At 46.5% G+C, this 25,267-nt stretch overlaps 1 protein-coding gene across 1 annotated transcript in view; it reads left to right on the plus strand.

Moving 5' to 3' along the window:
* KCNQ2 (potassium voltage-gated channel subfamily Q member 2) overlaps positions 1–25,267 on the plus strand; it is a 74,361-nt gene that overhangs the window by 16,970 nt on the left and 32,124 nt on the right. Inside the window, exons 5-10 of the mRNA XM_026652751.2 lie at positions 280–405; positions 6,197–6,307; positions 8,450–8,545; positions 11,118–11,212; positions 18,070–18,099; positions 24,386–24,454. Coding sequence (XP_026508536.1) covers positions 280–405; positions 6,197–6,307; positions 8,450–8,545; positions 11,118–11,212; positions 18,070–18,099; positions 24,386–24,454 — 527 coding nt within the window. The remainder of the gene's footprint in view (positions 1–279; positions 406–6,196; positions 6,308–8,449; positions 8,546–11,117; positions 11,213–18,069; positions 18,100–24,385; positions 24,455–25,267) is intronic.

The raw sequence follows: 25,267 nt of genomic DNA on the forward strand, positions 1-25,267 counted from the left end.
TATCTATTCAGATGGTCAGTGCTTCAGGGCAGGGACTATCTCTACTTTTTGTGTATATACTACTCCTAGCACAATGGGGCCCTGCCCATTTGGAGTGTCTGAACACTGCTGTAATACTACTACTAATAATAATCTTGAAACCAAACCCCAGAGCTGAACACCCACAAACTTTGGGAAAGTTGAGATTTGAACCCCAGCTCTGCATTCGGGGATACCCCGCGTATGAAATGCATCGTATGAAAACACATTATTCTATTCTGTTCCTTAACTATCTTGCAGGAGCTGATTACTGCCTGGTATATTGGCTTCCTGTGCCTCATTCTGGCCTCTTTCCTGGTGTACTTGGCCGAGAAAGGAGAAAATGAGCACTTTGATACATACGCAGATGCACTCTGGTGGGGCCTGGTGAGTAATTTCCACAAAACAGCAGCTGCCGGCTATTAAAATGAAATGGCCGTTAACCCTCCCATCCTCTATCACTTATGTGAGGAGTTGACTGATGTGTGTTTAGCTAGCATTATTATTAAACGGTTTCCGGCTACTCAGTTAAGTACTTTTTACAAATATTCCCCTTAGAGAATGCTACACTATTTCATTCCTTGAGTTAGCCAGATCATGGACAGCTACAGGAGAGGCACCCTCTGCTCCCAGGACTAGGGAAGGACAGTCTGGCCATTGCAACTTTGGCACCAGCTGGCCAAAAAGTGACTGTTTTAATGAGGTTCTGAAGGGAGCTGTGTTCAGCTCTGCAGGCGGGAGGTGAACCATGGTAGGTTGAAGCTTGGGCTATAGGAAGTGCCACTCAGCAGCTCCCCCCACGTGAGCACCTCGGAGATGTCACCATGTAGGTGTGTGTCTGGAGAGAGCTGGGTTGATCTTGGACATCAGTCATGTAGGGTTCAAGGAAGCTTAGCACCATGAGCATTGGTCTTCTGCAATGAGAGCAGTTCAGCAGAACCTAATTAATTCATGCTAATGACTGGGGGACTCCGCTTGGGGATGGAATTTGGCCAATGGAAAGATTCCCATTGGCTTCAATGGGCTTTGGAGTAGACTCCTAGTGAATAAGCAACAAACCATGTGGACCAGAGTGAGCTCTGCGCTTATGCAGGCACATAAGGTGGAGGAGGAGTTCACTGGCCTTCCAATTTAAGCCTCATACAAGTTGGACCCAACCGTAGTCTTTAAACGCTGGGAGTTCAAGAGCTGTCTGAGGCACGTTCTGCTGTTGTTAGTCCGCTGGCGTCCAAACAGTGCTAGATATTGACCATAGACAAAGAATGGGATTTTCAAAGGTGCCTAAGGGCAGGTCTACACTTACGGTGGTGTGTAGTGTACAGACACTGCATGCCCAACTAGCATGGGTATAAATGGCCGGGTAGATGGTGAGGCACTTCTTAGGCGAGTCGAGTGCCCTATGTGCCTGAACCCTCGGGTATATACCCTACATGGCTCTCTGCAGGCCTAGGCAGTGCTCGCCCCATCTAAACTGCTATTTTTAGCATTGTAGCATCCCGCTGCCTCCTGGCCCCTTTCCCCATCTCAGTGAAAGACTCTGGAAGCAGAGACAGGCTCCCCTCTGCCGGAGCCTTTCACTGCTGCGTATTGCAACACACCGCAGACAGTGGGGACGCATCTTGCTTTTCACTGCAGCGCATAGGCGCTGGAAATAGGGGTGCTGAGGGTGCTGCCTCACCCCCTCGTTTGAAGGGGTTTCCATCATATACAGGGGTTTACAGTTTGGTTCAATGGCTCTCGGCACCCCCACGATACACATTGTTCCAGCCCCCGTGCTGCAGCATGTAGCCACATGTACCCTACAAGTGTAGACAAGGTCTAAGTAACTTAGCCACACAAGTCGCATTGGGCTTCAGCATTTTGGAGAATCCCACCCAAGCTCCAGCGCTGAACAGTTGACTGCTTAAGACAATAGGGTTCTTCCAAAGGGCTGGCGGGAAGGGATAAAGCACACAATCAACCGAAATATTTACTTAGCAAGTACTAAATAGCCTCAATCCTTAAATGTGCTTCAGCCCAAGTCGGTGTTAGTTGGCGAACATCTCCTAGGCTTCCTGGAGGAAATGCTCCTCATACCAGTCTTTTCAAAGGAGTCCGGACCATGGCTTTCAAGGTTGGAACAGCACTTGTGCTCTGTGGGGTCACTAGGAATATCAGAGGCACAATGCTTCCAGGACCTCCCACTGGGATATTACAACTCAATATCACCTCCTACCATGGACTTAGTTGCACCAGAACAGTTGAGCCATATCTAACAGAGATACTGAATTACTAAATGCATTTTGATCATGTATTTTGACAAGTGCTATTTGCTTTTAATTATTCATAATAATACATCATAATATGCTGTTAAATGCACTGGAGCATATTTTGTAAAAAGTAATGAGCTCTTAGTAATAGAATGCTTTCAGTCGTGAAGTCACTGTGCTATTAAATCTTTGCTGACAAGTGCAGAGAGGACACTGCTGTTGTTTAGTTTTTCTTTGTGTGTGTGAGTGTGTGAATTATTGGATTAGCAGATTAACAAAGGGAGAATTAACGAGGTTCTAATCTACTTTGTCTATTGTTCTCCTGCTCCAACACTTCTGGAAGCCAGTCTCGGCTTCAAGACAAAGCTTGTTAAAACCTACAGATGGGCCCCCAACCAAAATCCGAGATCTTAACAGCTCCAAGCTTTGGGAGGAATCAGCTGATTCAACAATGGGAAGACTGTTGTTAGTAAATTGCTCATCAAGGTTTTCAAGCACATTGGTTACAGTTAGGAAAACAAAGCGTGGTTTGAAGTAACTAGAAAACAAACAATGAGAAAAATCAAAGCCAAGTTTACTACCCTTCTCTCCCCTCCAAGACAACTAGACTTGGAGCTATTCTTTTTATCTGTCAAACGGAGCTGCTCAAATATGGGGAAAATATTGCAAACACTTCATTGAATATTTTTCCCATAGGTTTTTTTTCATTGATATTCAAAATTGCAATGAAAATTTCCATTGAAAATTTGGAACAGTTGTACTATCAAATAACCACTCGTACAGCTTCTGGTATTCCTCTGAGAGCCTTATCGAGCCATCACTCCCAACCCTGCTTCAATATTTCACTTTGTGTGAGGTCTAAATAAAGATTTAACTCCCTGATTGCTGGAAGTCAGGGAGCAGACGGCCACAGGGGATTTGAAATTCAGGGGTGATCTGCTAGCCTCATAGAAATCAATAGGAGTTTTGTCATTGACGTCGGTGGGGTCAGGATTTCACCAAAGTTCCAAATTTTGCAAATTAGACCTGTCTCTGGGGAAGAACAAATCTGACCTTCCACTGTTCTGGTCACTGACCGTGGTCCTGAAATACTGATTAGTGGCCCTGGAACTGACAGTGAATGGTACAGGGCAGAAGAACTACCTAAGACGAGTTTGTATCTAAGTTCAATCCTTCCTTACAGGATTGTATTTGTTTTTATGTCTGTAGCAACACTTTCTTTAATGGAGGAGTGATTGATCACATATTCCTTAGACTGTGAGTTCTTTCTTCAGGGCAGGGGGCTGTCTCTTTGTTGTATATTTATACAGTGCCTAGCACAATGGGATCTGACCTGTAGGCACTACTTCAGTACAAATAAATAACAACAAAGAGGTAGGTCTGAATTCAAACGCCAAATGCAAGCACCCCCCATATTTTGGGAATATTTGGCTCCTTTTCTGGATCTGCACTTAGTGGCTCCGGCCTAGATAACTCCCTCCTGAAATCTGTGTAGTAACAGCTCAGTGAATATAGAATAAAACTGTTTCCAAGATGTGTTTCAATATAGAACAATCATTAAGATGCTTTTTGCTAAATATTTTGTCTAAATGGCATCTAATGGAAAGCGTTTATAGTGCTTATGTCTATAAAATGCTTCAGGGAAAGCCACTGATTATATTTTTCTTCATATAAAAATGAGTTTGTTTTAAGTTAATGTGCAGTAGGTTTAATTAACCCCATAGGTGCAGGGCTGGGGTGCAGTTTGAACCTTCCGAGGCAGCTGTACCCGAAGCAGTTGAAGAGGAGGGGCAGTTTCAATTCTGGAGAGGAATACATAGTGCTGCTTACAGAGGCTGCCTGGAAGATGTTCTGATTTCACCGCATCCCTGCCTGCTTCACCCCATCCTGACTTGCTCCACCCACTTTGTGGGCTGTGCTGGACCACCTGGGGAAGCAGGGTTGTAGCCCGCTGTGACCCTGCTCTGGGTGGACTTTCCATTGCTGGAGGCTACAAGCCTAAGTTTCTCCATCCTTTGCCAGCAGAATGTTGGCAGTAAAGCTATACCGGTCTCTTCTCCTGCATTCTGGAGTTCAAGGGTATCTTTGCAAATCTCCCACAACACACATACATGCCAATATCCCAACCCCTGCTTGGAACATTATAGCAATATAATCAGTAATATATTCACAGTCGTGAATCAGGCTGTATTAAGCAGCAGTAATTCATACCTTCAGGGTACTGTGCTGTTTTGAAATTGGAAGGGAAGCCAGTTAATAGGCACTTTTGGAAAGATTAGGAATAAACAGTTTCAGACCTTTATGCCTGGAAATAACTGTGCCTCATTTGAAAGATCCACAGCTGAAATGCTTGATGTGAGTTTGGGGAATACTGGGTTATTGTTCTCAGTCCTGAAGGAGCCATTCCATCTCCTACATGGATGCTTTGGACTAAAGCGCAGACGCCTTCTCCCCAGAAGGCAGTGATGAGTATACGCCTGTTTAATGAGAAAAGCTGCCCATTCTGAGGGACGGAAGTAAAAGCTCATATCCCTCCGCACAGCATGCAGGAAGGATGGCCTGGTGGTTTTCGCACTGGACTGGCAATCAGAGGCTCCGGGTTCAGTGCCTAGCTCTGCCATAGATTCCCTGGGTGAACGTAGGCAAGATAAGCTGGTAGAAAGGGGCCCTAGGACTGGTGTAAACTCTGCAGCACCTCTGTGGAACCCCTCCCTCCTACCGCAGAGGTGGTCTGGGACGAGCTGGGATGGTCCAGAGAATGAAGGGAGAGAGCGGGATGGGAGGAGGCATGGCTGGGGTGATCGTGTGCCTGGGAGATGTGTGCCCGGCCAATGGCAGTAGGGCAGCCCCATAGTAGGAGAGATACAAGCTGCGTCCTGGTAGTGGCACCAAGGAAGGGTTAAATCTCAGCTTCCCCCACTGTGAAATGGGGATAGCAATAGATGGGGTGCCTGAGGATACATCCACAGATCTTTGGGAGGACCCGAGATACTCGGGTGATGGGGATGCTGAGGCAGATGGCTAGAACACCTCTGAAGTTGCCTTGGCAAGACGCGGTTCCCCCCTGTAGGCGGAGTGTCTGTGGCAGTACGTTGTTGATTGTAGCGGGCTGTTTCTGTGGCTGCTGCTGGGAGCAGCCGTTGGGCTAAGGGCAGATACGTAGGCACAAGAAAGAAAGAATTTGTGACACGGCTGTGAGTGAATCGTAGAAATGCCGGGCTGGAAGGGAACCTCGAGGGGCCCTGGGGTCCAGCACACACACTGAGGCAGGGTTACACATACCTAGATCATCCCTGACAGATATTTGTCTACCCTGTTCTTAACCACTCCAGGGGTGGGGATTCTGCCACCAGCCAGGTAACCGAACCCAGAGCTTATAGTTAGAAAGTTTTTCCTAATACCTAACCTAAGTCTCCCTGGCTGTAAAGCTGATTACTTCTTGTCCTACCCTGGACGGACCTGGAGAACGATTGATCACTGTCCTTTTTTACATATTTGAAGACTTCTGTCCCCACTGAGCCTTCTGTTCTCTAGACCAAACAGACCCAATTCTTTCAACCAGTTTTTCAAGTCTGTAAACCAGTTGCCATTGTGCACAGATATAGCGAGCAGAGGAACTTTGCACTGCCTCTGTAAGTACTCCGCAATGTGGCTCCATCGCTCTAGAGAACATAAAAGATCCTGTAATCTTCTCTATGGGGCTCCCACACCTCTCTGTACATATGTATTTCTGTAGAAATCGCCACAGTGATGAATAGGCCAGTGAAGTACCCTGCAGGATAGAATCCTGGGAGCTGGCATAAGAATAACCAGGGAAGGGGGAGATTATGCAGAAGAGAGAATTGCATTCAGCTGTTGTTTCAGTTTTCAATACGGGGCCAGCCAAAAGGCACTGGCGTGAACAGGCTTTGACTCTCTCTTTTCCTCAGATTACACTCACCACCATCGGCTATGGGGACAAGTATCCACAGACCTGGAATGGGCGTCTCCTGGCTGCAACTTTCACCCTCATCGGGGTCTCCTTTTTTGCCCTCCCTGCTGTAAGTAAGCACCCAAACATTACCGTGAAAGCAGAACACAATCTTTTCTCTAGACAGTCCCACTTACATTCACTGAGGCTGCCATCTTGCTTGTACGGCTCTCTCTAATTTTTTTGATGATGATGTTGTTAACTTGGCAGTCATTTAATTACTTATTGCAGCAAAAGGATTTCAGCTCAATGGCCAAAACCCAGTACTGCCAGCACCCAGTGTTCAAAATTCATGAGTCATGCCCCAGAAGGTCCTGAGGCTGCCCTATGGAGTCATGAGATTGGTGGGGAGGGGAGGACACATTTTGGGATTTATTTGGATTTGCTTTCTGTTTTTTTAACTTTTAGGGCTTACATTTTTGAGCTTTTCTCTGCAATCATGAGGGTGACAAACTTATTTTTGTTTTAAATAAAATCACATAATCACATGAATCCAGGAGCTGGGGTTTTAAGGAAAAACATCAACTATCGCGAGACTTGTGATAAAATCATGAGGGTTGGCAACACTGACTAAGAGGGGCAGGACCCTGAGATGCCCAGGGACTGCAGTGAGCATTGTGTCTGCCTGGTGCCTCTCAGGATTTAGTCTTTTTAACTAAAAGATTAGAACATCTCTGTCTTTTGCATAGATAAGATACATAGGGCCCGATTCTGAGCTGGTGTAAATCAGTGTAGCCACATTGGTTTAGCAGCAAAGGATCTGTTCCAAGGCTTATGCATGAAAGGAGTTTTTTAATTAATCCTTATTTATGAGAGAGAAACACAAAGGGTTTGACTGAGCAACCCTTTCCCATTGGTGAGCACTTTCCCATTAGTTACACTGAAGCCCTTCAGATTACCTTTCAAGTGCCCAGCACCCATAACTGGAGCCAGACTTTCCAAAAACTCTCAGCTCCCACAAACTGAACGTTTTTTTAAAAAATGTGCCAAGCTCTCCTGAAAACCTGGTCCCAGTTGTGGGGGCTGCACGTTTTTGAAAGTTTGGTCCTGTGTTTTGGTTTTTTGTTTCCTGCCACGAACATGGCATTTCAAGGAACATGAAAACAACCACATAATACTGAAGACTATTTGGGCTTACATCTCTGTGGACTGGAACTGATCAGAAAAAAACAGCCAAGTAACAATAGCGTAATATGTTCCATGCAACTCTGCATTCTGGCTACGCATACTCCTTTGAATCAACATAGAGGACAACACGAGAGAGCTACAGTTGTATATTCATACTGCAGGCACTCACTGGCTTCCTTAGATATGAATAAATAAGGGGCATGATGGGAATTATAGGACAGGATAAAAATTCTGGCTTGTGTGCTGCAAAATAAACACCATTAAATTAGGCTTGAATAAAGACTGGGAGTGGATGGGTCATTACACAAAGTAAAAACTATTTCCCCATGCTAATTTTCCCCTACTATTACTCACATCTTCTTGTCAACTGCTGGAAATAGGTCATCCTGATTATCACTACAAAAGGTTTTTTTCTCCTACTGATAATAGCCCACCTTAATTGATTAATCTCCTTATAGGTGGTATGGCAACACTCATTTTTTCGCTGTTCTCTGTATATATATATCTTCCTACTGTATTTTCCACTGCATGCATCCGATGAAGTGGGTTTTAGCCCACGAAAGCTTATGCCCAAATAAATTTGTTAGTCTCTAAGGTGCCACACGTACTCCTCGTTCTTTTTACAAATATTTGGGCAACTGAAACCATTGGCTTTGTTTTTGTCCCCAAATGGTCACAATCCAGTGATAGTGCCATTTCTCGCTCCTGGGCCACTGGAGAGATTTTATTAAGCTATCACAATCATTTTTGCAAAAGTTTGGGCGTTCATTGCAGAAAATTGCTTTTTTTCTTGATGGAACTGCAGCACTGGGTGAACAGCTTACACTTTATTGCAACACCTGAGAGAAGCAAAACATTTACCCCCAGACTCCATATCGCTCAGTCGTAGCATTTTACAGTGGGTGGAAATTATTAGCTTAGGGAGAGGGGAAGTACAAGATGATCTCAATGGGACAGAAAATGAGAAGAGAACAAATCAGAGGAGAAAGCGAGCTGTCAGGGTAGGACTATCACAAACACAACCTTTTAGAGCAAGGCTAACGCATAGATTACTCCAAATGGTCTCGTTCTTTCTTTCTTCCAGGGCATTTTAGGTTCTGGCTTTGCCCTGAAGGTTCAAGAACAGCATCGGCAAAAGCACTTTGAGAAGCGACGAAACCCTGCAGCGGGCCTGATTCAGGTTAGCAAGCAGTGCCCCAATCCTGACGACAGAGATGCGCTGCGTGAACTCCCCTGATGCCAGCAGCTGCTCTGTCTCAGCAGAGATGACTGTCCAGGGTGGATGGGTTTTTTGTCTGTTACATTTCGGTATCGGTAACAATACCTGGCTAGGAATGAACTGACAAAGGAGCCTGTCTATCTGGACCGTTCTAGCAGAATTGCTTCTGATTAATTGTCTTTCATTAAGGGAGATCTTTTTACACACATAGAATTGAGAGGATTCCTGGGCTGCCGCACAAGGCATAGTGCGGGCAGGTGCTGTGCGTGTTCTCTCCACCTAGCTCTGTCACTGCATCTCCACCTGCCCTCCTGGAGTCTGGAAATCGCGCCCCGGGGGAAGTGAATATGTGTCTGCTATGGGCTAAGCTGAGACTGGCTCGTTCATTCCACTCCTGGCCTCACCCACAGTTGACTCGACCGGCCAGGTCCTCGGTCCCTGCTCTGGCAGCTTTCCACAGCCTCAGACAGAAACCTCCCCTAATGGGACAGCCGAAGATTCCTGCTGGCAAAGAGGCTCCACATCACCTACACGTAGGGGGTGGAGAGGGGCCGTGCCATGGCTGGGGTGAAGTGACCAGAGCTCTGCCTGGTCTTCAGCTGGTGCAGTGGTCCCTATGGGGCCATTTTGGCCCCCCAGCCAGTCCAGAATTGTGGAACAGAAAGGTGGCATAAAGCCACCTCTTCTTCACCACCCTCAACTCAGCTGATGGTCTAGCCCCGCGTCTTCAGTGTAGAAAGACCAGTGTAAAAAAAAAAAGTCGCTTTGCCTCCTCCAGGTACGGATGCTGTTTCTAGGTAGAGTATTTGAAAGTCATCCTAGTGCAAAGTAGAGTTTCAGGTACACTTCCCTCTCCTTATAAGGTCTTCTTCATTGTGGGCCTTGCCTAATTCCCATCAAAATCGATGGGAGTCTTCCCATGGACTTCCTTGAGCTGTGGAAAAACCCTAACCCCTTGTAACCAGCCTCCTAGGAATGGACACATAGGGTCCATCTACACTGCGAAAATAGACCCGCAGCAGCGAGTCTCTGAGCTCGGATAAACTGAGGGGCTCTCAGGGCTCGGGCTGCAGGGCTCAAAATAGCAGTGTAGACGTTGTGGCTTGGGCTGGAGCCTGGGCTCTGAAACCCGGCAACCCTGAGCTCAAACGTCTACACTGCTATTGTTAGCCCTGTTGTGCAAACCTTGTGAGCTCAAATCAGTTGACCTGGGCTCTGTGCCTCGCTGGTGCCGGGGGAGGGGGAGCTTTGCAGTGTAGACGTTCCCTTTATTCTTGCGCTGAAGAATACCGCTAAGGCATGAAACAGTGCAAGTGACACGTTTTAAGAACATTACAGGTGGGAAATGAACCCAAGGGACCAACATCTGGGACTCAAGCAAGGAACCTTTATATTAAACTGTCTCAGACGAATCATTTCCGATTCATTATTCTTTGAGACTCTCTGGAGGAGGAGGGAAGGTGGCATTTTGAGGCAGCTCAAAAGGTGCTAGACAGCAGCCCTGAAAATAAATGCAAGGAAATCATCCACAGGATGACAGCAGATGCTGTCAGCCAGTCTGGGGGGGAGAAAAGACAAAATTCAAGCTGATTTAGTTAATACACGATGCAGACAATTCATTAATTCAGCCTGTTTTCCCCAAATTGGTTTTATGCAAAGAGAAAATGTCTATGAATGTGATGCTGCAGTTGGAAGCATTTTTTGATGGAAACAGATGTCTGTGCATAAGGCACTATTGTAATCTAAGTAATAGTCTGCTGTTGCAGCAGTAAAGCCATGGACTGTCAGGTCTTCCAGTCTACAGAGACCCTGTTCTTTATAAATAAAACCCAGCAGAGCAGGAACCCAATGAGAGCTGCTGAATCAAGGCAGAGGGTCTGATTCAGATCTCAGTCAGACTCTCATAAATCAGGTGTAGCAGCACTGTTGGAGTCGATGGAGATGCACCAATTTAAGATCAGAATCAGACTCAAAGAGTGGATCTGTGTCAGACTGACTCGGTGGGTTTAGGAAGCAGAAAGGCTCTTCAGCAACTAGACTGAGCTACTTGTGAGCCATGTAATCCTTTGACTTGAAAACTTTGATGTGTGTCCCAGCTGAATGGGTATTGACTATCAGGATGGTGTTCTCTGAGAGTCTTGAAGGATCAGATTTCCAGAGATGCTCACCTTGACTCAGAACCGGTGCTTACAACCCCAGCTAAGACTTGTTTGTTTTATTTTGTTTTTAACGCAACCAGCCACAAAGCGAGGGCAGCATTTTCAGAGGCGGGTGCCATGAGCCAGGGATACAGCTACAATTTTAAACTGTTTACTGAGCAGCAGTACTAATCATTACTGTATATTTTCATAGGCTCGTTGTCTGGTCATCTCTTTTAAAAATACTGGTCTGAATCAACAGAAGAACCCTTCCATTAGCAGCTGGCTAGCACGCTGGTCCTCTGATGAATCTGCTGATCATATTTCTCTTGCTGTGGATTGGAGGGTTGGGATGGGAAGGACACTCACATGTACAGCTCCCTTCTCCTCCACAGGCTGCTTGGAGGTTCTATGCCACCAACCTCTCTCGAACGGACCTGCACTCTACCTGGCAGTACTATGAACGGACAGTCACCGTTCCCATGTACAGGTACCTGCTTTAAACCCCTTCTTACAGGTTCCTGTTTCATGATGCCAATGACTCCATCCAGCCCATTAGTTTTTTATATTAATTAAATACATTTTTTAAATTTGATTTGAAAAGCTTGCAAGAGCTGGTGTAATTTTAAGTTTCTTTTTGGCTTTTTTTTTGGTATTTCTTTTTTGCTTTATTTTAATGTCCATGATATTAATTTTCTTTTTTGTGTGTGTTGTTGTTTTCACCTTTATTTTTCTGTATCCATTGGTAGTTGCATTGTGTTGTGACAATTGCTACGGCAGTGTGAAGACTTCCTCCAGAGCAGCCTTGGAAAGTAGGTAAATGCGTCCTTTGCCTTGCCATGCAGATCTTAGTTCTGAGTTGCGTTGTCATGTCGTTGTAACCCGATTCTAATGGTTCTTCTGCCTTTCAGCAAACTTCTGCTCCCATCCCTTGCCTGGTCCTGACATTCTGCCCCAGGGCAGCACTTTGTTTACTGCTTCCTTGAGTCGTGATTGGCATTCACAGGATCTGGCAGCTTCCTCTGATTCCACCTAGGCTGGTGGGGTAAAGAGAGGATGAGGCCCTGGGGCAGCCACGTTGATTTTTATTGTAATGGTTCTCAGTCAGAAATGAAACAGAGCACACGTCTCTCTCCAGGGGGGTTGAATGAGGCAAAGCCTCCCCTTCTGTGTCTCTTCAACTATCGAGACCGGATAATTGCTTGCAATAGGAGGGAAATCCTAAATGGCAGCCCAAGGTAGATGTTGATGAAAAGAATAGTCACTGCAGCCTTCCCTGCAAGTGGACACTTTCTGACAGTCCTGGCCTCAGGGACACACGGCTCCCAGCCTGAAATCCAGGCTTGCCTTTGTGATGTCGGATAACAGTGTCTCTCAGACGGATCAGTAGGCAGGACTGCCCCAGCCCCAGTGAGTTCTCCTGCATCTTCAGGAGGAGAGCAGCAGAAAAGTTTGTTTCCAGACAACTGGTTTGGATGCCCAGGCATCTTCCATAGCTTTTACGCCAGGGGGGTATACAGCTTATTTAAGCCCTGAGGCTTGACCCATCCTATCAGAGGCCTGCGGATAAGTTTGACCTCCCAGCTTTGCCGGTGTCAGACCTATAGGAGAAACTGCTTGTGTATGTCACAGCTCTGCCTGCAGCCTGAACTGCCCCTGCAGCTCACCCTGGGGAGGGGGGCAATCTAGGGCTGCCAAGAGCCCAGCATCTTGTGTGACTCACACATACACCTGGCAGTGCCATTGTGCTGTCACACAGCCCATCTGGGTCCCCGTACACATCAGGCAGGGCTGCAGATGCTTCTCCTGGCAGTTGGGAGGGGCTGTGGTGCCTGATATCTCTGCTGCCCCTGCTGAATCCAGGAGGAGGAGGTGGCAATCGGCAGGGACTGAAGGGGAGGGGCTCAAGGAGGGTCACCATGCTCTCCCAGCCAGCCCCCACCTACCCCCCTCACTCTCCAGGCAACTCCCAGCCTCCATCTGTCCCAGTCAGCCCCCCAGCTGCTCCTCATACAGCTCTCAGCCCTCACCTCTAATCCAGGCCCGAACCCCACACAGCGCCCAGCCCACTTCACCCACCAGCCAGTCCCCACACAGCCCTCTCCCCTACCCCCCCACTCACCCTCCAAACAGCCTCCATCCTTCTCCTCACAATCCCCAGATGCTGTCACTTCCCATACAGCTCTCAGCACCTACCCACCAGCCATCCTCTATGCAGCCCCTGGCTGATACACTGATCCTCAATCCCCAGAAAGCCAGCAGCACCCCTGCCCCACAGCCAGGCAGCACGTGGGCCAGATCCCTCTCCCCGCAACTCATGTCCCAAAGGGGGAAAATTCAGATTTCCAGGTGCACTGCCCCTCCCTCCCACCACGAGCAGCTCCACACAACTGGGAAAGACTGAAGAACTGCAAGAAATAAATCTGATTTGCTTGGCTACAGGGCAGCCACCACATTTGAACGGCATCCGTGTCAGTTTGGCATGGTTTAAATGGAATGACCTCTTGCTAATACTAAGGCAGCACTGGAAGCTTAAATGACCCCAGTTAGAGTGGGGATAGCTGGAGAGTGGCATTCCCTTCAGGGTGGGACTTGCAGATGCACTGAAATTCCCTAGGAAAATCCTAGGAAATCCCCAGGATGAGGCATGATGCCCTGAAGAGAAGCTCACAAAAATAAGGATCCTTTTCAGCAGTCCCTCTCTGTCCTCTGCATGTGGCGAAACAGACTGTGCTCCCCTGCCCCCACAGGCAGGCTCCACAATATGGCAATGCCAAGATGCGGGAGCAGTTACGGATTTCCCTTGATGCCAAAAATAGAAATGAGTGTCATTTTACACATCCAAGGCTTAACGTGCAATGCATCGCCAGGCAGCATTGTTCATCCCTGTCATTTTAATGTGCTTACCTGGAGCTACACAGGACAGTCTGTGATTCTGAATGAATCAACCGGGTTAGTTCCACAGTAGGAATTGATTGATGGTGCCAGCCGTTGTCTTGTCATTCTCATTGTCGGGCATTGAGACAGCCCACGGATTTCTTATTTACCCCACTAGAGAATAGCATGGTACAGTATTGGAACGGTAGGTCTGTTACCCCAGGGAGGAACTGTCAGACAATAGAGCTGCCTATTAGAATCATATAATGGAATCATAGAATACCAGGGTTGGAAGGGACCTCAGGAGGTCATCTAGTCCAACCCCCTGCTCAAAGCAGGACCAACCCCAACTAAATCATCCCAGCCAGGGCTTTGTCAAGCCTGACCTTAAAAACCTCTAAGGAAGGAGATTCCACCACCTCCCTAGGTAACCCATTCCAGTGCTTCACCACCCTCCTAGGGAAAACGTTTTTCCTAATATCCAACCTAAACCTCCCCCACTGCAACCTGAGACCATTACTCCTTGTTCTGTCATCTGCTACCACTGAGAACAGTCTAGATCCATCCTCTTTGGAATCCTCTTTCAGGTAGTTGAATGCTTCACCACCCTCCTCGTGAAAAAGTTTTTCCTAATATCCAACCTAAACCTTCCCCTCTGCAACTTGAGACCATTGCTCCTTGTTCTGTCATCTGGTACCACTGAGAACAGTCTAGATCCATCCTCTTTGGAACCCCCTTTCAGGTAGTTGAAAGCAGCTATCAAATCCCCCCTCATTCTTCTCTTCTGCAGACTAAACAATCCCAGTTCCCTCAGCCTCTCCTCATAACTCATGTGCTCCAGACCCCTAATCATTTTTGTTGCCCTCCGCTGGACGCTTTCCAATTTTTCCACATCCTTCTTGTAGTGTGGGGCCCAAAACTGGACACAGTACTCCAGGTGAGGCCTCACCAATGTCAAATAGAGGGGAATGATCACGTCCCTCGATCTGCTGGCAATGCCCCACTTATACAGCCCAAAATGCCGCTAGCCTTCTTCTCAACAAGGGCACACTGTTGACTAATATCCAACTTCTCGTCTAGGTCCTTTTCTGCAGAAAAATCTGTTTCTGTTCTGTTTCTGTTCTCCCTGATTATTGGTACGTGTTGGAATCCTAGCAGCCAATCCGAATACGTTTCCTAGGGTGGGTGGGCCTATCAGAAACCCTGCAGCCAGTCTGTTAATACATTTTCAAACTCCACTGGAACTCACATTACTATTATGGTCAGCAAGTTTTGAACCGGATTCATTCCCTATGTTTATTTCTTTCAGCTGAAGACATTTATGAAACACCTTCAGTGTTTTATTTAAAAAACCTGTTTCCCAATAGCATTGCACTCATTCATTGAGTCTCCCCCTCCCTTCTCCTTGCCTTTAATTGAGGTTAAATAATTCCTGCCGAAGTCAGCTCTCAGCGAGAGTGAGAGCATTGGATCTGATCCAAAGTCCGTTGTGGTCCGTGGCAGCACAGCCATTGATTTCGGTGGGCTGTGGATCAGGCCTGGAGACTGTTTGAAAGAATAAGCCTATGGACAGGTTGCATCACGTGGACCAAAAGCTGAAATTCAGGTGGAACGCTAATCTGGTCAGTTAAATGAAGACCTTTTGGATGCATGGAATTGAAATTTAGCCTATGAAAGAGTAGAGCCATCTTAAATAAAAACCCCTCAAGGATGAGAGTTACTCATGGCGGGTGGGGGTGGGGGGTTGATGCAAGTCAATTAAGCACCGTTTGAGGGACAACTGCATGAGCTGTGGTCCCTGGAGGAGGTGTCACCACTAGTCCTGCACAGGCTGGCCCATAGGGTGGAGCTGGAGGTGACTAAGGGTTGGGGACATTTGAATACGTGGGTTCACTGGCCATCACACCCCTCACAAATGACGGCCATTATTGTATCCCTAGGGCTGAAGTCCAATGCATTTTCCCTGGGTTGGGAAGGGTAGATTTTGTCTCCAATTCACTTTCCTTTCCCACCGAATTTCACCTGCATAAACCCTGATTATTGTGCTATGTGCAGGTACAGTGAATGTCACCCAAAAGGTCAAAAGAAAACCATGTCCCACCAATATGTTACATATGGCCTAAGCCACATAGTTTGGAGCCAGATCTGAATGTGGAACAAGATCTGATGAACTTCCCCAAATGGCAGGTCTGCATGTCTAGGGATTTGGTTTGCACCTTGTTAATGCTTAACAGGTTTCTATTGTACTACAGTTTCTAAATGTAGCAATACTGTCATTACTATGAAGTCTCATATAACACCATATCCAGGGGAGTATGTATGATCGGGAGGTTATAGATATGGAACTGGGAGCCAGGACAACAGAGTTCTGGTGTCAGCGCTATCACTGGCTTGTGGTATGATCTTGGAAAAGTCACTTACTGTAACCTCTTCATAACAAAATCTCCCTGACTGTAAATGGGGATAATAAACCTGGCTTCAGATGGGCGTCAGCAATATTAATAAACGTTTGTAAACCATCGAAGATCCTCTTATTACAGTTGCTAAATTGACACAGGCAAAGGTGTGCCATTTAACCAGAATTACCATGATATAAATGAACCACCGAAGTGCTGCTGCATAATGTGCCCGACACGCTGGAGGAAACACAGTGCCAGCAATGCTTCATTTGTGCCAGGGTTGAGCCCCAGCATCTCTAGGCTGGGCAGTTCAGAGCCCCCCGGCACCTCTCGGCTGGGCAGTTCAGAGCCCCCCGGCACCTCTCGGCTGGGCAGTTCAGAGCCCCGGCACCTCTCGGCTGGGCAGTTCAGAGCCCCGGCACCTCTTGCCACGTCAGTTATTAAAGTGAACAAAATTGCTTGAGCCCTGGCACCTCTTTCATTACAAATTGAGCACTGAGTGCCGGTGTCACTCATCCGATGTGGTACATCCTCCTGGCTGCTGCACAGAAACATCAGTAGCCTTCCACAGGGAATGATTTAATGGATGGGGTTCGCTCTGTAATATATCACCTCCCATGTCAATATCCCTTGAAATCCGTCAGGCTAAGCTCAATACAGATCGTTTCCCGCCCCCCTTAAAAAAAGGGAGAGGGGGTTAACTTTATATTCTGGCTGTAGCTTTCATCACACACAGAGGCACAGTGTCCATTCTGCCCTCTTCTACCCACTTCCCTAAGGAATTCATATGTTATTTCAAACTGGCGAATGAAATAAGCAATATAAGTCACTGATGGCATGTCCCATGGCCTGAAATGACACAGGATAGTCCTGCCGTGGGTTACCTCTGCTGTAATCTAGCAGATGAATAAGTCTGTTTTGAAAGTGGTTATGGGGAAGTGGGTATTTCCTCCGCGTGATAAGTAAGTTGTGGTGACTGGTACCTTGGCACAAAGCAGGTAGGTTGGCATGGACTCATCTTTTGCTCACATTGTACTGCTTATTTCTCATGAAGTAGCTGTCAGCAGGAACCCTGTGACACGGGCTTACATGTCTTCTCGATGTTGCTCCCACAAAGAATGGATTGTTTCATACTGGAAAATTATTACATACGCCTTGGGGGAACATCAGATTTCTCCGGAACCTCATTGCATTGACCTACTGCAGTAGAGTTAGGCCCACTTCTTTTGGGAGGATATTTTATTCTCTTAGAAAATCTAAAATTGAACCCTTACACTCAAAGTATGTCAGTACCAAAGTTCACATAAATAAAATGTGTGAAACATATGGATACATGCCGATATTGAATCTGCATCGAAAAGCACATTGTAATGGGCATTTATGCATGTACATACTTATACACCCAGACGTCAGAAACTTTTGTGTAAATTTGTAACCAGATTTGTTTAAAAGGACTGTGTCCATCACCACCAGTTATAACGATACCCAGCTCTCGACTACATTATTATCCCTGATGGGAATGCTCTCCCTGTGTATAAATCAATGGCCGCTAGAGATATGCTTGTGGTATGGAATTAGTGTAGGTCCTCTGAACCTCATTCTTGGACACATTGAACCCAGGAGCTATGCTTCTGGAGAGGTCCCTCATTAGTCAGCATTTCAGAGTGAGGAGATCATGTGATTCCAGGAAGAGGCCCCAGCTTTTTGCTGACAGAACCTCCGAGTGTAACGATTCCCCCAGGGAATGTCTGCAAAAGGTTGGAGGTTTCTACATTTTTGCCTCAATCTCTTTTGCCCACCTTTGCTTTCTGAGCAAACCCTAGACTAGCCGTTATTGAAGGCGATGCAGATATGCAGCAATTTGTAGTCCTACTGAGGTTGGGAATGCCGGAGCCAATTCAGGTTTGCCAGCCACCTGTAAGCCTGGTTCACAGTACACCTGCTCATTGAAATACCGGTAGCTCACATGCTAATTTTCTTTCTTCTGTTTCTTTTCTCCCTCCCTCCCCCCCTTTTGCTGTTTTTCTTTCTCTGACCCCTTTTGTTTTCTTTGGTGAACACACTTGAAAAGCTCGCAAACGCAAACGTATGGTGCCTCCAGGTATGAAGCGCATGTGAATCTGAAACCGTGTGTTATGTCACTCCTTCCTCGTCTGGGACCGTAACATGCTAAGCCTGTAATACAACCAAAACCCCGTGTTGTTGGTTTTTTTTTAAAAAGCTCCAAAATCAACCTCCCCACTCAATTCCATGCATCTTCATCAACAGTCTAGCTGATGGTTTGCACAAGCGTTGGGGAACTGTACATCTAAGTGGCAATGTCAGGAAGGAGAACAGGAGGTTTCTCAATGAGCTTGGTTTTCTTAGCTCAAGTTATGAGCATCTTCAGATTCATAGGACAGTTAACAAGAAAACTCCCTGTTCTTTTCTGCCCTTTTCCCATCCTTTTTTTCTTACTTCCATCTCTCAACTTTTCCTCTCCTTCACCCCTTTTTTCTCCTCTCCAACCCTCTCTTATCCCAATCCACTCTTTGTTGTAGCAGCTGTGGCCACTAGCTACCAATGAAGATATGTTAAATCGAAATGACCGTTTTTACCTTACCTGACAGCCCATGCTGGCTTTTGAAGGGGCAGTTTAACCTCAACAAGGTTTATGAGCGTTGTTGGCAATTCAGTAGGTGGCGCTTTTCCCTCTGAGTCAGAGCTAGAACTGAGCGAACTGTTTGCAATAAATAATTCATTCAGTGAGTCTAACCTTTTGGGGTCGTTCAGGTTGAAAGGATCTATATATGATACATGTAAAAGATTTATTATGAATAGATATTTTCTCAGTGGCTACTAAAAGTGGATTTTCAAATCACAGGGATATGTTATACATGAAGGAAATCCCAAAGGAAAGTAAATATTTATTTTAAGAAGGAGAACAGTGATCACCTATTTGCTGCTTTGCATTTCAAAATTGCAGGCCTGATTCTGTTCTCTGTTACGACAGTGTAAATCCACATCAACTCCAGTGATGTCAATCTGATTGAAGGCCTGTTTTTCCAAACCCAGCCTCAGTTTTTGCAGTTGCACGTTTTACAGCCACAGTGAACTGCAGTCACGTTTTTGTCCCTGCAGTGAATTTACAGGAAAAAAGCAACAATGAACTGCAGGTACAGAGTTGTGGATATACTTCACTGCGGCAAAGAATGGAAGCTCGGTTTGAAAATCAGGCCTTTACGCTGGTATAATGGAGATAAAAAACTGGCCTCTTGTTTGCAGTCCATAAAATAAAGGTATTTACAAACTTCCCGAAGTTGGAAAATTTATGAAGAGTTGTTCAGGTCAGAGCCACAAAGTCATACTTCAGAAAATAGTTTATTTTACAGGACACATACTTCACCTCAATTTTTATATTTTAGCCATTTGTGTACAGACTTACTACTCTACAATTACAAAGCAACTGCATGGTTAGTTCTGGCCTGAATGCCACCTAGGCTATTGACTTCATTGGAATAAGGATCAGGCCCCAGTAGCTACAGTACATAACAATTTTGCAGAAACGAAGTGGAATTTAGCTAAGAAAACCCTATGCAAGTTAGTGGGCCCAAACTTCCGCCAGCCTCAAATTGGCCTTCAACTTTGCATGTGCACTTTTGCCTACCCTGACAACAGTGCCCAGAGTACCCATATTTAAGTGCAGAATGAGTCTATGCATTTTTGCAAGCAGAATCAGTTGCATAAGCAAACATGGGCATGCAAAAATCAGGGACTGCAGCTGAAAATTCATATGCATTCAAAATTCATATGCATACAATGCCAGATCCTCAGCTGGTGTAAATCAGCATAGCTCCATTGACGCCAACAAAGATCTGGCCTATAGGGCCCAGTTCTGCAAGCCTTACTAACATGAGTAATTCCAGTGAAGTCAATGGGACTGCTTGTGTGAGTAAAAGCTATAAGACGGGGTTCCTCATTATCAATTTTGTGTATATCATTCTCTGTCCCATAAAGACAAAACTACAATGCAAAGGAGGGTTCATTGTAAGTGTGGTTCCTCTCAGAGACAGGACTTGCAGCATCTTGGGCCTCTCAGAGTACCATGCTGTCCACCCAGCTCTGACATCCACTTCTTCTCATTGCTCTGTTGCTCAGTCTTTTTCACTCCCTGGGGCTGCATTATGAAATAATGACTATCGGTTCTGTGTGTGTGTGTGTGTGTGTGTGTGTGCGCGCACACTCCCTTGTCCAGCTGTTTTCCCCGTGTTGTGTTTTGCGATGGTATCGTATTTTTTTTGTGGCGGGCTTTGAGGCATGAGAACCCTACGGCCTTGGCTCTGTTATGCTTGAATATTTGTGCTCCCAGCAACAGTAATTTTGTGCTCCCTTTTGCGGTGGCAGGGAATGCCTGATGCTAGTGTTGTGTTTCTTGTGATGTATCAACAAGAGCAGGGCGGTCAATTTAATGAGAGAGATGAGACGATTCACTCTGGAGCCACAAGTACAAACCAATGGAGCCTGTGCAGGAAGTAGGAATTCTAACCACTGCTGTGTTGGGTAGCATGAGCTATGTGTAGTAGTGTACCTTGGTGTGTGCATCCTCTTGCCTGGCCGGTCTTTAAACATGCACCCTTCAAGCAAGTGAAACGAATGTTGGGACGAGAGAGAGAAAATGTCAAACACCACAATCTCAGGTTCTTTTCCACGTCCTAGCACAAAGCACAACAACACCCTACTTCACACCCAATTCTCTTCCACCTGAGCACATTCAGGGGACTGCTATACTGCAGCTGGGAGCGTGCCTCCCAACCTGGGTGGACAGACCCACTCTAGCTCAGCTTGAGCTGTGCACTAAAAATAGACTTTGTAGCTCTGGCAGTAGCATGGCCTAGCAGCCCGAGTACAGGCCCGCCTGACCCTCTGGGTCCATACTTGGGTGGCTAGCCTGGGCCATCGCCAAGGCCACAACGGCCACGCTGCTATTTTTAGCATTCTAGTTTGAGCAGAGCTAGTGCGTCTGTCTAGCCGAGCTGGGAGGCATACTCCCACCTGCTGTGTAGACATTCCCTTAGAGACTCAAAGATGTCAAGATCCAACAGTTTGTTATGAAACTCAGCGAAACCAATATTATTTGTTGTTAGCTGAGCCCTCCATTTCCCCTCATATGGGGCTTATGAAGCCATAAAAGCTGCAGTGTCCTTCACTGGGAGAGCAGCTCAGTAACTGGTTCCTGAACGGATATGATAGCTAGAGAGGAGGCCGAGCGGCAGTTCTCACATCTAGGTTTTGGGTTCAGCAGGTTTGCTCCTGGCTCCAGTGATGATCACCAGAAGACTAGTCAACCTTCCTTCTTTTGCTCCCCAAAGCACACAGACTCCACCATTAAAATGTAGCATCTGTATTTGGGAACTTGCTTTCGTTCCTTTGGCTTCAATGCTGCATTCAACTGCTGGCGTTTGGAAGCCACACGGTTGAAGCTGTTCTGTGGAGAGGCAGCCATTTTCAGAGTCATGTGAGCCTAATGCGTTTGTTCCAGTGGTCGGGGCAAGTGACTGAGAGCCAACAGGAAGATCTTGGAACCTGGCTCTGATTGAGTTACTGACTTGCCGGGTCACATTGGACAGGCCATTTGAACTCCTAGTTTGCTCACCCTAGTGCAGAAAAGCAGGGCCATCACCAGATGTTTTACTTGAGATGAAGAAAGTAATCCACAAAAAGGAATTAGGTGCACAACTTCCAGTAAAAATCAACGGCATTTTGTGCTTGATTTTGTGCACACATCTGCTCAGATAACGCCCTGCAAGGAATCTACAAAAGCAACCAGTGACCCTGAATGGACATAATGATGAAGTGCTTCATGCATCACTCCACTGCACTGAGATCAGGTTCTCCCTGATAGGATCATTAACTCATCAGGATTACTGGCTTCAATATGTGCTATCCTTTAGGTGGAAACAAAACTGGCTGAGAGATGTAAGAGGAATGTGGCTGTGTTGCTCTGTAAAGGAAGCCAGGCCAAATATTGAGGCCCTATTTTTAGGTCAACCTCTTTAGAAACTTGGTGATCACTTCCATTCTGTGCACACAAAAACCCAACTGTTACATTCACTGAATAGATCATTGTGCTTTTAAATGTGAGTTTTGTACATGCAGCACACATGCTCTTATAATCATTTGTGTTCAGTCAAGCAAGACCACTGAAAATGTTGCCCTTTTGATTTAAACCTGCTGAAGAACACTGTCCATAATTATGCCCTGCTTTGTTCCAAGATTGACTGAGCAGGTGCATAAGAAACGTGGACCAGTGTCTATGACCAGTGTGATAGCTCATCTGGGAAGGACAGGTGCATCCAAGCCACGGGGAACATCTAAATGCTGTAATGCTTCTTGCCTTGTAATGACTAGATATCAGTCCCGCGATTGCTGACAGCTAATGCAGAATCTCCTTTACCTGAAGTGTAGAGCCCAGTTTTAGATCTGAACCGCTGGGTCATATCTCAGCAAAGAGATCCTGCCCATGCAAGAGACACCTCACGGTTCTTGCTCTTTTCGCCAGGAGTCTGGATGCGTCACAGAAGTGATCACCTGAGAGAAGATGGTGGGGGAAGATGCAGCTTGTTTTGATGCTCTGTCCTCCTTAGTTGCTAACTGTGCACTGATATTCCGACGTTAGGAACTGCCCTCCCCTACATGCTGTGAGTGGCACATTTGTAAGCAACCCAGCCAGCTGCCATGTAGGAGGTGCTGGATATGTTGAGGAGGAGGCAGCAGTCCAGAGTGGGTGACTCTTCTTTGAATGAGCATAAATTCCTTGATGTGCTGCCTGAGGATGCCAAGAGCTGCATAAGGGTCTGGCTAGCTAGGGCTTGTCTACACTACCACCTAAGCCAAGGTAACTTACATCGTTCAAGGGTGTGACGCTCTCCTGCCAACATACCTTCCGCCTCTTGTTGAGGTGCAGTAATTATGTCGACAGGAGAGCGCTCACCCAGCGACATAGGGCGTCTTCACCAGACGCGCTTTGTCAGCGCAGCTGCACCATTATAGAGTGATAGTGAAGACAAGCTCTTACACCCATTCCAGGCTTAGCTAGCTAGTATCTGGGCCCATTTATTTTGGGCAAGAGTATAAATATTTTGAGACTTGTCACAGGCAGGACGGAGGGTTATCTGTGCTGATTTCATGCCCTCCGGGAAGACATGCTGGAAGGAGCAGTTTCAGATATTGACAAGGACACATCAGGGTTGTGCAAAGAAAGTCTCAACAAGCATCTGGATTTGTCCCATCAGCCCCTGACCCTGAGCACAGAGTCCCTGAGCAGACCCTTGAGTGGATGCTGCTCTTTCCAGCCAAGCGTATCTTTTACGGAGACGAATCCCATCTCCCGGCATTTCCAGTCTGCTTCTCTCGCAGTTGAGAACTCGACTGTGAATATCAATATAAAATATTTATAGAGCCATCCTCAGATCCCTAAAGGTTTCATGAACTCACAGTAGCACTCTTTCTGCCCTTTACATAAACGTATCTCCTATGCTTCTGCCAGCTGACATAAAGGTGGCCAGCACAGTTAATACTTGCCGTGCCATTGCAACTCAGTAGGTTTGATGTTGTTAGAAAGATGAAGCCAGAGAGGCAGAATTTTTCATGAACCAATGGATGATCAGGGTGGTTGGGTCAGTCTCTTTTTCTGTAAGTTTCAGATCACAGATGAGGAGGAAACCTCAGTTCTACCCTAAAATACAAGGCGTATCATACATTTAGTTTGTCTTCACCAGGACTGGACATATGAAGTATGAATCAAACATTCAACCAAATTCAAAGCTGGACTGAGCATTTGTTTAAAGTTCTCAAAACTGCTGCCAGTTTCCTTGGATACTCGCAGCCTCTGGAAGTCTGTCTCCCCTCACACTGTAAGGTTCTGCCTCTTCCTCCAGGATACCCCCAATTTCTGGAGTTCTGCCCCCTGGCAACAGGATCATACTACAGTGTACTTTGAGTTCTGCCAGTCCATGTCTCTGGGGCCTGCACGGCACCTCTAACAAAGTAGGACCAACTGCTAAACAACATGCTGTAAACACCTGCCTTGCCAAGCGCAACAGTACTGTATAGGAACACTGGCCACTGCTCAACTTCGGAGAGTTTAGAGATACAAGAACGCAGACGAAATTTCTCTCTCTTTCTCTCACTGTCTTGCTATCTCTCTCTCCTGCACCTACCTTTGGGCACTTTGAAAAGTGGCCTTAGAGGTCCAATCCCTGTTCATTCTCCCCAAGCCGCCCAGTGTTTGCAAACCCCGACACGAAGCTCAGGTTGGTTGAAAGTAGGTGGGTGGGGAAGTTCCCGCCACAGGAAGTTGCGATGTTGTCTCTGCCTGAATGTCATTGTCTCTCATTTTCTCACTTTAGACTCATTCCGCCTCTGAACCAGCTGGAACTCCTCAGGAACCTGAAGAGCAAATCGGGACTGACTTTCAGGTTAGCAACAGAGCTGGGAGAGCTCAGAAAACACCCAGCTGGCAAACCAATTTCCTTCCTTCCTTCCTTCCTTCCTTCCTTCCTTCCTTCTTTCCTTCCTTCCTTCCATGGTATGTGCACAGCCCTGGAGAATTCTGTGTACCCGGATGCTGCCATATAATGGGTTATGTGGTGCTTTGGCTCCCATCCCTCTCCCCAGGTGATGCTTGTAAATTCCTTGCTAGATCCTTTCCTACATCATCTTCTATTAAACATTCTCTGGGTGTTCAGCTGACAACAGAAAGGAATATGTCACGAGGTAAAGCCTGGAGTTGATGCCTGGAGTTGATGTAGATAAGAGATACAGGGCCTGATTCTCTTCTCACATACACCAGGATAACTCCATGACTTGGGGGTCGTTACACCCGATTTTCACTGGTGTGAGAGGAGTGTCAAGCCCAGCCTGGGGTCAGAGTCCTTACTTAGCATGCTGTTCTTTCTGCAGCCCACTAAATCCCCCACCTCCGCTGCTCCCCCAGAACCGATAAGGTTGAATTAGTAACCCAGAAATGGAAGGGACGTTCACTGGGGTCCGTCTTCCCCCAGCCACAAAGCTTGGATGCTATTTGCAGATTTCTTTTTCTTTCCTTAACGAGCCAGGTGAAAAACACTAGCCCATGGATATTAATCAGTGTAAATCAGAAGCATCCAACTCATTTTTGATAGGCCCTCTCTGATAAATTAGAAATGACCACACCTGGAAGGACTGTCCCGCTGCAATTTATATCTTCAGAGTGAGTTTTGGGGGGGTCCCCTTGTAATTCTTTTTTTAAA

This window comes from Terrapene carolina, unplaced genomic scaffold (genome assembly GCF_002925995.2).
Source record: "Terrapene carolina triunguis isolate 2854851 unplaced genomic scaffold, T_m_triunguis-2.0 Scaffold130, whole genome shotgun sequence".
NCBI classification, from domain to species: domain Eukaryota; kingdom Metazoa; phylum Chordata; order Testudines; family Emydidae; genus Terrapene; species Terrapene triunguis.